This window comes from Centruroides sculpturatus, unplaced genomic scaffold, assembly GCF_000671375.1.
Source record: "Centruroides sculpturatus isolate CEXI.00-Female unplaced genomic scaffold, Cexi_2.0 scaffold109, whole genome shotgun sequence".
NCBI lineage: Eukaryota > Metazoa > Arthropoda > Arachnida > Scorpiones > Buthidae > Centruroides > Centruroides sculpturatus.
The window spans coordinates 587101-601371 of NW_019384440.1; the positions used below are offsets into that span (position 1 = coordinate 587101).

General features: G+C 31.8%; 1 protein-coding gene across 1 annotated transcript in view; it reads left to right on the forward strand.

Moving 5' to 3' along the window:
* Positions 1-6878, forward strand: part of LOC111620117 (C-1-tetrahydrofolate synthase, cytoplasmic-like) — a 40541-nt gene extending 33663 nt beyond the window's left edge. Inside the window, exons 25-27 of the mRNA XM_023361977.1 lie at positions 868-975; positions 3441-3593; positions 6669-6878. Of these exons, the coding sequence (XP_023217745.1) occupies positions 868-975; positions 3441-3593; positions 6669-6758 (351 nt within the window). The 3' untranslated portion in view covers positions 6759-6878. The remainder of the gene's footprint in view (positions 1-867; positions 976-3440; positions 3594-6668) is intronic.
* The last annotated feature ends 7393 nt before the right edge of the window (positions 6879-14271 follow it).

Sequence of the window (14271 nt, forward strand, 5' to 3'; positions counted from 1 at the left end):
AAATTTATATTTATGTAGTGACTGGTTTTAGTTTACTTTTAAACTTGTATATAAACAAATTTCAATTGGATATTAAAAAATGGATATTAGTAGCAGGTGGTGCATGGCACTCCTTGCACCCTCTGGCTGCAGCTATGATGTACTGTAGTATATGTTCTCTTACTTAGAAGTAATGAAAATATTAAAGAAAATTATCATCAGATTTATAAAAATTCATTAATGTAATAAATAATTTATATTATTATTTATTAAAAGAAACAACTATTTAATATATAATTTTTAGAACTTTCTTGAGTATAATTTAATAAATTAGACTAGTAATTTGATAAATCCATTCATTAAACTACATAGAATATTATTGTACATCAGATTCTATTTTGTCTAATTATTGTTTATCACAAAACACCTTTTTTCCATAAATTTAGTTTAAAATATTTTGTTAAAAATATCTTTAGAACTCTTAGCTCTATCTTCAGTTTTAAAATAACTTAGTTTCATATAAAATATTTAATCATATGAAAATAACAGATAATATACTTTATTCTTATGCTGTAGAATGACATATCTAGCTTACAATTGTTGGAGACTGAGGTTCAAACCTAATAGAATGGGCTATCTCTCTTCCATACTAATCAACCTTATTTTAGCCAAACCTGCCCATGATGGACAAGCATGTGGCTTGCTATACAACTTCATGTATGAGAAGTACTGGCATATTAATCAATTAGTGACATATATTTATAAATATATAACTATTTAAACAATTTCAATAGTTTTAAGCTACATATATATATATATATATATAATCATTTGATTCATTATTTTTTTGTATAATTTTTACATTTTAACAATGATTTATCTTAATAGCTTCCAATTGAAGATAAAATAGAAATTATTGCTAAAGAGATATATGGAGCAGATGGAATAGAGTTATTAGAAGAAGCAAAAATAAAAATTGACAGATACAAAAGACAAGTAAGTTACATAGAAGACAATAAGTTACAAGAAGAATATTATAAAAATGTATTTCCTGCTAATTTAGAAACATGCACTAAAACTCAAGTTCAAATTAATGGAATAACCTTTCAGATGAAAAATTGTAAAAAAGCAAACTTAAGTTTCTGCATTAAAAAACAAACTCTTAAAAATTTTAAGAGAATTTAATAATTTTAAATTGTGAAACTTTTATTAAGAAAATTTTACCTTTAATATATTTTTAGCTTGGAATTTTTCATGGAAGATATCTCAACTATCTTTTAAAATATATTAAAATTTAACAATTTCAAAAGCAGTAATTGATAACTTAAAACTCAGGAGATTATAATGGGTCAAATCTTTTCTTCCAGAAATTCTAAATTAAAAATTAGCATGAGATGACAGCTTAACTACCTACCTGTAGACAAATTACTTCGTATCTGATTATTAAATTAGTCCAATTGAAGTCTGATAATTTGGCAGATTGTCTAGCTTTGATTATAATGTTAAAATTCTAAAATGATTGTTGATTTGTAGTACTTGTCCTTAATTACTTATCACTTTTATTCACTTTAGACATTCTTATGAATTAGGACTTGTTATACTGAGGGAAGAGAAACTCACATTTTCCAATTAAATATATTTATTGTAATGTAATCTTGTCAAGAAGTCCTAATTCAAAAGAATGTCCAAAGTGGACAAAAGTATAATTCTGAAATGATTAATTCTAATCAAAGTATTTTTTTTCTGGATTAACCAGAAATTGATAATATTTAAAACAGAACTTTTTAGGCAGAAAGCTTTCAGAGTGCAGAAGTTTTCAAAGTACTATATTATGTGAAAGATTTTGTAACTACTACATACTAATTAAGTATTAAAATTATTAAATTTTTTTTTATATTAATATACAATTAAGACTATGTAAATGAGTCTTTCAATATCCTTTCTCACACTTTAGGAAAATAACAATCTTATGGCGGAATCAACTTTTTATTACAGGTGTGATGATAGGTGCAAAATGAGTTACAAAGATACGTTATAACATAAATATCTTTATTTCGCATACAAAAAAATCGATTCTTTGGAATGCCAGCTCCTCTCAGACCCAATACACACGTATATAACCTGAGCCATACAAATCTTGATATAACACATCGTTATTGACTCTATTATTGTGACACTACAAATTACCGAATATGATATATTTACAACAAATATACAACAAACTACAACTAAGTGCTTACAACTAAGTAAATCTAAGTAAGAATAGAGTAAGTAGACTGAAACAGGAAATTGAGTAGGAATAGAGGGTACCTAGTTATAGAGGAAAGTGGGTACCTAGTTTTCAATGGTGATCTTGGGGTGGTGAATTTCCAGAGCTTTTCTTCCTCGGGTCGATTGATGGTCCTTGTTCTTGTTTAATTTTCTTGAATGATGGTCTGGATATTTCAAAGATCTCTCTTGACTGAAGTTTTCAATATTATTTCTCAGGTCTTCTTTCATCTCTATATGCTCCCAAAATGCACTAGAGAGCACACTTCATCGGTCCGGTCCTATCAAAGTCCCCACCATGAATGACCACCAACTTAGCCCTCAGGGCATCATTCCTTTCTCTTGTTCTCAGGATTAGTTATCACCACCCAAGGAGAAAAAATTAAAGAAAGAACATTCTGGAAAGGATAGACAAAGAAACAAAGAAAGAAAGAAAACTATACAAAATTATTATAAATATACATACATACATACATACAACATGTCAGAATGCCACACAGGCTACTCATTCACCTCACTATGCAAAATGTTACAAAATTTCTTCCAACACTCGTTTGTATAGTCTTAATTATGTATTAATTTTACAATTATAGTCCTGACCATTTTATCAAATTCTTTTGATGTTAAATTTATATTCAAATTCTCTCACCATTTTTTTACAACTAGTATCATTAATTCAGATTATCAATATTCTTATTCTAATTTTAGAATTATTTATTATTATAAATAATGATTTGACAAAGGTACTATAATAAGCTATCAGTTTATTAATCATGGTTTGCATATAATTCAGAATCTCACAATATCATGGTTAGTAGAGGTTGGGGTATCATTTTCCATTTCTTATTCATGCTGGCCAACCCCATTAAAAATCAAACTTATCTGTAATAGCAAAATTTTGGCCATCTATATAATGTTAATGCCTTGCATTGATCAATTGATTATTTTAATTAAATAAAGAAAATCTTTTCAGAATCACCTTAAAAGCACCTCTTATATTCTGTCTGATATATTCATTTTTATCGGAATTTTTAAAAGATAATTATTGATGGTTAATTAATTAAGAAGTCTTCATCCATTTATAATGAAAATAAACTGTATTATTATAGTAATATTCCAATATTGAAGATAATATTTTACATATATGAATAAACACTTGAAAATGAATAAATATGCTGTTTTTTGATTTTAAGGGATTCAATGATTTTCCAATTTGCATGGCAAAGACTCATTTATCCTTATCTGATGATCCAAATGCTAAAGGTACACCAAAAGGGTTTGTTCTTCCCATACGAGACATCAGAGCGAGTGTCGGAGCAGGATTTTTATATCCATTAGTTGGTACAGTAAGTATAAAAACCAGTTTATGTATTGATATATTATATAAGAATTATTTGAAATTTGGAACCATGTTCAAAGTTCAAGAACTTAAGAAATTTTTATAAATTTCTTAAATACTTTTTATAAATTAAAAAAACTTCCTATCTAAATTTCAGTTTTTGTTTGTTATTCTTTTGAATTTTACAACTTTAATTATTTTAGATTTTCATATTTAAATTATTCTAATCATGACTGTTAATTTTAAGTTCTATTTTTAACTTTTTAATTTTGTTCCATTTAAAGACCTTTAAATGTAAATTATGTTAAATTCAACTATCAGTTATATTTTGTAATTGTTCAATGTTCTGCATAAAGAGTTTGTGATAGACTAGATAGATTTGAAAATGTTTCTTTTCAAATAAATCTATTGGTTTCCTCAACTTAGTAGTTTATTTGTTGAATTTTGAACATGGTGACAAATCTTTGATTAAAAAAAAAGTCATAATGTCAGACAAGTTATAATGGAGGAGGGCATATACCATTTGTAAGAGTAAATAACTCATATTTTTAAACCAATCCCAATTAAACAGAGTCACTCTCATGAGTACTTTTATAATATCTCTACCAAGGACTGTCATAGAATAAAGAAATTTATATGGTACAAATGTTTTACAAGTTCTCATCTCTAACAAAAGGAGAAACATATTTTTTGGATTAGGCCTAAACTAACACATGCTACAGAAAAAAATCAATTATATACTATTGCAAATGTTTGATTTTTAGAATATCTTCAGGAGGATATGGATGGAAGACTGTTAGCTATACAAGTGAGCTTGCAATAAAATAACAGAACATCTTAAATAAATAGCAGTAATTTAACACGAAAATGTTGAAAATGTTTTCATATTAAATTACTGTATTGCTTTTTAAAAACATTTTCAAAAGCAATAATTTTTAGCTGGATGAAAAACTTTTGAAAATGTTTTCAAAAGTTCTTCATCAGACTAAAAGGTTTTGAATCACAATGGAAAGGAATATAGATTCAAATCCAAAGTTTGAATATTACAAAATTTATGGAATGATCTGATTGGAGCTCATAATGTAAATTGATTATAATGTAACCAAGCCGTTAAGCCATGCTGAGATCAATTATTACATGTGACAAATCAAAATAAATTAAGATAAAGGCTCAACAGGGACTTTATTTTAATTATAGAGAAGCCAGGCATATATAACATAGGCATAACAGATAACAGGATTGGCAAAAGAGTAGAATACATAGGTGCATATATGCAAGAAATTGAGTTTGCCAAATGTTGCTTACATCAGATGGCAATTAGCTACAAAGATTAAACAACAGTATATGAAAAAAAGGTCACAAGACCAAACTATTGCAATTTTGTGTAGATCAGCTAAGAAATGGTGCATAGAAAATGATATAATGTGCCTATATTCTGATAAGAGTAGTTTACTTATCTTCAGGAGTGTGTGCGTATTCAAACAGAAGATACAGGACTATCTGCACATTACAGATTCTAAACAATTGAACAAAGATACTACTACATCATCATCATATACCATTGTGTTGTCAATGGCCCTTCTATCACTACTAGGTGTAACTATTATAAAAGATTGCAACCCCAAACAGCAGTGGAAACAGTATATTACTCAACAGTAAAGACTGCATCAAGATTTCCTACCAATCTTAGAGCAGCCTGAGTGTAGTATGTTAAACTCTTTAATGACTTCTTGCTGACTGTGGACTCCTACCACTAAAATAACAAGTTTATCCCTTCTTACTTACTGCCATGTTTTACCAGGAAAAGATTAAACAAAGATGAATAAAACTCTGTACTCTTCCAGACTTGTAGGACACTATGTATGTACATATATTTTTTCCCCTTAAATATATATCAGAAATTTTAAATATGAAATGGAAATTCCTGTATACTGTAGTAGTGTTTGTTACTAATCTTTTATAATGTATATGGGTTCACAGAATTTTTTTTTAATCAGTAGAATCATCATCTGTGTAGCTCATAAATTACCTCCTGTATGACCATGAAAATTTCAATTCAAATTTCACTTGTTTTAGATATAATTTATAAATTTTTAATACAAATCATTGAAGAGAAAAAAGATATAATCATGAATGCTTCATTTGAGTATCAAAATTAATGAAAAGAATTTAAAAAAAAAAAAATATATTAATTTGGATATATAAGTCATAAATTAAGTAATTATTTATAAAATAAAATATAGAAACACATTTTAACCTTTTATATTTTTTGTTATAAAATTATTGTATAGACTCCTAAGGAAATTTCAAGTTTAATTCTTACTGATATTTGTTGTATCTTCTCTTATTACTATGTTACCTTGGCAAGTTATGAAATGATACTCTGTAATAGAATACTTTTTCATATAATTTTCCAAATGATTTCCCCACATGACAAGTTATCTATCATTTTACGCTTTTAGAGTGGCATTTTCTTTTATCGTCTACTTATTGAATATTCCTACTTTAATTTACGTCGAACAAGTGCAAATTTTGTTTATTATTCTATCAGATAATTCAATTCTTTACTGAATTGAATTAGAGGAAAATAAAACCCCTCATTTTTTTTATTTTTTTTATTAGATGACCCGTAATAAAAATCTTTGCTTGTAGGATTGAATCTTCCATTAAAAATCTTGATAATTTATGAATGGTCTTTTCTGAGGACTGGCGCATTCCAATGTGGATTAAATTCCTAGAGTTGAAATTTTACTAGGATTTTAAGTTAGATATTGCCTGGATTTTAGGCTAGAGTATTATATATATACTACAGGATCTTGTTACATTTCTGAATGCCATATAAATTTCCAAAATTCATTGTCCTGTTTTTTTTGTTTTACAGTAAGGAATGAGAGATTATTTTCCATATACAAGATTCCAATCAGTTTTGGAAAATCATTTAATGCTTATTTTGTAATTAGGAAAGTTATTTATAATTGTTGATACTACTATGCATATGTAGCTAGAACTATTTCTAAGATTATCAGCTGATAAATTGTACATTAATCGTGTACATTAAATAATGTTTTAAAATCATTTCCAGATGAGTACCATGCCGGGATTGCCCATCAGACCCAGCTTTTACGATATCGATTTGAATATAGAAACCGAAGATGTGGAAGGTTTATTCTGAAAGGTATCAAGTTTACTAATTTGCACACAAATTAAATGGAGCAATTTTTGTTTGCATGTGTTTGTAAAAAAATAATTAAAAAAAAAATTACTTTTCTAAAATAAAATTCTGTTACTAATATGATGATTTGTTGAATATGATTAATCGAAAGTAAAACTTTTATACTTTGTTCTATGACTAAGTATATATTGCATATATATTTAATATCTGAGATTATATTTTAAAATTCCTTACTTGTTAGTAAATTTTTATTTATTTTATATCCTGTTTGAAAAAATTTCAACATAATTGGGATTTGTGAAATTAAGAATCTGAGGGGGTAAAGTCCATTTTTGACTGTCTGAATTGTTTATCACTGGAATGTATTTGACTACACATTCTTCTTTTTTAAATTGTAACTTAACTTTTTTTTTTTAATTTTTTTGCCATTAATCTACAGCAAGTTTGTTACTTTAACGCTGAAAACGTCAGTTGAAGTTTTAATTAATTTAAAACATGTTTAGACTTAATTGAATGAATGTAGAATACTTTATGCATCACTGACAGAATTTTCTGCTTTAATTTTACAAAAAGCCCCATGTTACAGGACGAAATTATCATAGAACTAATTTCCACAGCCCACGAAGTGCATAAAACACTAAACACTGGTTGTGTGGGCCGATCACGTGGAGTTTTCCGGGGTTTTCACGTGTCTAACATGTAAATATGACTAATTATCTATTTAAAGTCCTCTCTGGGAGCAATCACAATCGTAGATTGCCCACATGTTGCATTGCCTTATCCCATTGATTCAATCCAATCTATTAATAATTTTGGCAACTTCAAATTTGCTACGGTATTAAATGTCTTTTTAAAATAATTCCGTAATTAAATTAGAGTAAATTATTATAATGAATTTAATACGTTAATAATAATTTCTTTTTCTGTCGGTAATGCCATTCAGAATAACAATACTTCATTTTATAACACAGCCTTTATTGACGGGAAGTGATTCGCAGAATGTAGCAAACATCAAATTCCAATGTAAATTGCTAAAGAAATGAATCACAATTACGAGCAAATGTAGAATTAATTTAATTTGTAATATTCGTGGAATGGAAGTTTAAAAGAAGCAGTTCTAATAGATGTAAATGTTTACCGCAACGCGATAAGTGGGCGATGCCTCCCGGGAGGCCTTTTTTTGGATAAAAGGCCCGTGTTTAGGTTGTTACTAACGTGAAGAAAACCCGAAAAACTACGTTGCCGGCCCGTTGACCAAGCTCGAACCCACGACCAGTGTTTGATGGTTTTATCTACTCGGCCACTGGTGGGCGTTAATGTTTGGATTCGGAGCCACATATCACTTCTGGGGAACTAAAATTACAGTTTTTTTAAAGAAGAAATTCATAGATTTATTTCACTAAATGTGTAATAAGATTCATTTAAACCGAATATTCAAAAGAGAAAGGAGAGAAGGAAAAACTAAAGCTGGCAAGGGGTCTTGCTAGACTTTCCTGGCACTCGAATAAGAGGTAAGGGTGCCATTAGGAAGACCGATAACTTCCAATTATACTATAATATAAAATTTAAATAATAACAAAGGTTAAGAAAAGTAATTTTGTTGAATTTTTTTTTAACTAAGCACAAAGTTAAAATTGTGTGTGGCGCCATCTGTTACGATATTTTATCAAAAATTAATTTTTACATTATTATAAAAAGGTAAGAAAGGCTACAGATGCATTTTTTTTTTTTTTTAATTTGTTGAATGCCAATAACGGTTAAAATTCTTATTAAGTACGACCCCACTGGAGATATGCAATGGGTGCAGAGGTGGGCGAACCTATGGCACGCGTGCCCAAAGTGGCACGTCGAAGAAATCAGCACGTAACGTATTATACGATATCGGTTTATCATCTTTTTCAATCAGTTCTTTACATTACTGTAATTACAGCATATTTATTTATTTAAATATAGTTTTTTAAAACTCTCTTTACCCTGTGGGCACTAAGAGGGCTTTTTTATTTAGCGAACTCCAAATGGAACAGTCGGATGGTTGAAGAATGGATCACCACCTGAAAATTTTCTGGGGTTTTGATCTCGGGTCCACAAGAGTGATAAGCTACCACTTTGACCGCTCGGCCATTTCGCCAAATTTAAATATAGTTACTAGAAGTCTAAAACTTCTGCACGCATAATCATTTTTAAAGAAAAGTATGCTTAATATGCTTACTATGTGGCACATAGACTCAAAAAGGTTCGTCATCCCTGGCCTAGTGGATTAAACCACTAAGCACTGGTGGCGGTGGGTTTACGTCTGGCCGCCAACGGACTTGTCACGCGGAGTATTCCGGGTTTTATTCCTAAATAGGAGTCGGTTTTCCATAAAATTCCCTCGACAGATCGCCCGCGAGTTGCGTTTCCGTATACATTAACACGAGATATACGACCAGGGCCATCGAGAGGGAGGGAAAGCTGGGAATTTTTCCCTGACTCGGAGGAAACTTAGGGGTTAAAACAGCTAAGGGCCTCTATGAATTAATGTTATTTTCATTAGTAAAAATAACCACTACCGAAAAATTACTGAGGTCGCTGGTTGGGATTCGATTTCGGATCTCCCAAAGTGGTAGGCAATGAATGTTTACTATAGAAGTAATGAGAGACTCAGTCGCATTCCGAGCATGTTGCCGAAGATTTGAATACAGCTCAAGATTATAAATTATCGTGTTTGACTAATATTTAATGACGGCCGGATGGCCGAGGCGGTTAAGGAGGAATCCAGTATGAAAACTGGAAATTTTTTACGGGCAGTCTGCCCCTACCATTTTCCATCGTGGGCTTGGACCGAGTCCCATCTATTAATAGAGAGATTGCGGCCGACTTTTTCACCCCAAAACGTGAACGTCGGACGTCGAGCGCCGCCATCTGGCAATTCTAGAAGGTTGATAATGGCGTTGGCTACGTCTAGCATGGGGAGTAGACGATCGGTTTAAACTTCTTCATTTTTTTGTGTTTGGAGTTAAAATTATGACGTATTTTTTTAAAATAATAATTATTTAAGCATTTATGAATAATATTATAAAGAAACACGATTTTAATCCAGAAATGATTTAATTATTCAATTTTTTTTGCAAGTGATATGAAGTACCTATAGAATTTACTTATATTTNTATTTAAAAATAAATGAATGATATCCAATTTATTCGTAATATATGAAAATTGTTTTGCTTCAATGATAAATCAACGATACTAGCTCAAATATTTCTATAAAATATGGTGACTTATGCAAATTTATTGTTGTTGGTTAAGTTACGGCAACGCAACACTTGCTTGGGCGATATATATAGGGGATGCCTTCCGGGAGGTCTTTTAAGAGAAACTGGCCCCTATTTGGGCGTTACAGGTGTGGAGAAAACCCGGAAAACTCCACCTGGCCAGCCCGTCCGAGCAAGGCGCGAACCCACGACCGAACTCCCAGTGTTCAGGGTACGAAGAACAGCTTGGCCACTTGTGGGTCGCAAATTTATTTATAAAGCAGATAAAATATTTAGTGAATTAAATATTTTGATTTCTGTTATGATATTTATGGAAATTAATTTGTAATATAAGAATATATTAAATGAACTCGCTTTAAATTTCCTTTTTTTAAAACTCTTTCCTCCATTTAGGTACTAAGAGAGTCATGTTTAGCAAGCTCATTATGGGTCTTTTTTTAGCAAGCCCTAGGTATTTCCTCAGCACTCGGCCATTCCATTGTGGGTCTGGCCGAACCCACAATGGTCTTGCTAAAAGAGGCCTTCTTAGTGCCCACAGGGCGGAGAGTTTTTTTAAAAAAAAAGAAAAAGAACTTGTCCGGGAAATTCCGGACATATACATTGAGAGATAATTTTTTATTTTCAAACGAATGATTCACTCATTCGTTAGTAATGTCACGCTGTACGATATAAACATTAATCATAATTAACACGATCATTATTCATATATAGCTTATTCATTATGATTAATTAATATGATAGTTATTAAAAGTTTTATCGTAACAAACCAGTTTCAAACATTTCCATATTAATCATTATTAAAATATCCAATTAATTTGTCATTTTATTTATATTATTTAATATTAAAAAGGATCATCCAGATAGCCTCGAGTGAAGAAATTCGAGTTCGAATTCCTCATAATTTAACATGCGAGTCGGGGTATCGCTTCTCCATCTCTCATTCATGTTACTCGGCCCCATTTTGGTCGGGCCTGCCCGTAATGGGCATAGTTTTCTACAATATATAACTTATGTTCTAATGCGATATTATTAAAAATAAATTACAGTAAAACCTGTTTATGTTGGACACCTTACGTGTCCAATTTAGACAGGTGCCCAAGTTATAGAGTGAGTAGATTTTATCCTGGAAGCGTGGAAATTAATCTAAATCTAATCTAAATTATATGTTCGAATTGTTTATTAACAATTAAATTACATAATTGTAACAAAGAAAATTATAAATTAATTTTTTGAGAATAATGCACACACACACACACACACACACACACACACACACATATTTTTTTAAAATATTAATTCTACTTTAAAAATGGATATGAAGTACCTATAGAATTTACTTATATTTGTGTTCATAATAGCTTATCATAATTCTGCAGGAGTAGGTTTGTTCTTCTACGGCATCATCTACCATCAACAGCGTAATACGTTTGTAAATTTTCTAAAAATAATTTTCCGAGCTGTTTTCGGATTTGCACAAGCCACTATTTCCCTCAACAAAAGTATGAGGTGGTCCTATCGTCCTATCGTACGGTAGGAGACACGACGCTAATTAAAAATAATTAGTGTTATTAAACACCCTATAAATACTTTAAAATAGTTTGTTTATTTGACTTCGCTGGTAACGTTCGTCGTCGATAAACGTTTTCGCCATTTTTCAATAATATCCCATGAGTCAGTGCGCAATGTGAACGCGTGGCGCAACGTGTTTTACTTCGATTTCAAACGTCAAACGTGTACTTCTGCTTGCCGTACAAGTTTAACGTTTGAACTTCGGCCTCAACCTCTCTAATATCTCCTGAACCAAGGGTCCGATTTTCCTGAAAATTTCTTGAAATACTCCTTGCAAAATTTCAGAAATTTTCGACAAAAGGCACGGGGGTATTAGAGAGGTTGCGGCCGACGTTTTCATCGCGAAAACGCGTACGTCGGACGTTCAGCGCTGCCTTCCTGTAAGCCTAGAAGTTTGACAATGGCGTTTGGAATGTCAGTGGAATAATGCTCGACGTATCAAACGCCATTGTCAAACTTCTAGGCTTACAGGAAGGCAGCGCTGAACGTCCGACGTACACGTTTTCGCGATGAAAACGTCGGCCGAAACCTCTCTATAAAGCTTGAAACAGGGTGAACAAAATGGTGCCCCCACACATACTAACATCCATATGTACAGAAATTAACCCCGATTTTTTTTTCGATGTTTCAAGGTTCTCTTGAGTCCGAAAATGACCGATGTAGGACAAACCCGGACACATGGTTTCAAAAATGAGAACAATTCTAATTTTACAGGAAAATATCTTTCTGAGTCGTTGTAATCGCTCGTAATGTATCATATAATTTTTTTTTTTATGAAAAGAATTTACAATTAATTTATTTAAAAATAAATGAATGATATCCAATTTATTCGTAATATATGAAAATTGTTTTGCTTCAATGATAAATCAACGATACTAGCTCAAATATTTCTATAAAATATGGTGACTTATGCAAATTTATTGTTGTTGGTTAAGTTACGGCAACGCAACACTTGCTTGGGCGATATATATAGGGGATGCCTTCCGGGAGGTCTTTTAAGAGAAACTGGCCCCTATTTGGGCGTTACAGGTGTGGAGAAAACCCGGAAAACTCCACCTGGCCAGCCCGTCCGAGCAAGGCGCGAACCCACGACCGAACTCCCAGTGTTCAGGGTACGAAGAACAGCTTGGCCACTTGTGGGTCGCAAATTTATTTATAAAGCAGATAAAATATTTAGTGAATTAAATATTTTGATTTCTGTTATGATATTTATGGAAATTAATTTGTAATATAAGAATATATTAAATGAACTCGCTTTAAATTTCCTTTTTTTAAAACTCTTTCCTCCATTTAGGTACTAAGAGAGTCATGTTTAGCAAGCTCATTATGGGTCTTTTTTTAGCAAGCCCTAGGTATTTCCTCAGCACTCGGCCATTCCATTGTGGGTCTGGCCGAACCCACAATGGTCTTGCTAAAAGAGGCCTTCTTAGTGCCCACAGGGCGGAGAGTTTTTTAAAAAAAAAAAAAGAAAAAAGGAAGAAATGCTCGCGAATTTATCAATTTTTTTCCAGCTCGTCCCCCAACTTCGTCCCCTCTTCTCACATCACCCTCTAATAAATACAATTCAACAAGTTATATAAATGTTCAACCCCAGTAAGAGATGGTTGAACACCCCGAAACTCTTGTTTAATCTTACCTAAATGGATCCTTCATAGTTTCTCATCTTCAATGGGGTGCATTGATCGATGGTTGCCAATTAGACTTAGATATATCCTGCTGTTTTTGGCTACTGTCTCGCCTACTGACCGCAGATTGAGTTGATTGGAAAGCATCTTTATCTAAAGCAAGCACTCGCTAAAGTGCAAAACTTTTTTTAAAGATAAAATTAATGAACGGAGGATCCTTCGTTCGAATTACAATCCCCTCTCCTGGCTCTGCAAAGGAAATGTAATTTTAATTTGATCACAAGAATTCAAACATGTTTAAAAAATTAATGGCAATTTATTTTATTTATTATAATAATTTTTTTCCTTTCCCTTCTCCTTAACGGCCGTATTTTAATTAATAACTTATACAGGAGACGAGACAATAAAAGCGGGTTATAACATTAAAAAAAAAGAAGAAAAGGGGAGGAAGAAGGTCGAAAAGGGAAGGCATCATCGTCTCATTTTAAGCGGAGCAATATCCATTTTCATTTGATTTCGCTCTTACTCTTACACTTGACTAAACTACTACCTATATGGTGCAAAGTGAGAAGCTGCCATTTTCTATCCAGTTCTCCTTCTCGTTACCCGGGCAACCGTCTCTTACTGCAGAACACAGAAGCATTATACGGAGGGTGCTCCTTGCAAATTTACTGGCAGTGAGGCGATATTCGTCAACACCTCAGCACCCAGCTCGTCTGAAACTGGTAGATAATTGAGAAGGGACGACGTTAACGGTCGTATTTGTTTTGACTGACGTTCCCTCCAAGAACACTTGAGCCTTTAGGTAGTTCTATGAAAACGGAGAGAAGAGAAACGGCTGGGGCGGAAATGAGACGTTTCGCCCGTTCGGAAAATAAGTTTAGCTGGGATTTCGTCACTTCACTGCAGTTTTACTAGCAAAATACCAACATTATCCACTTATTGTAACTCCTTGTATGTAATGTGACTGACTTAAATGCATCCCGGTAATGGCTTTCGTAAGATTTTGTTATTAGATATCTAATATGACGTCATATCAGATCATCCCTTTTATTCTTGCAACATGAC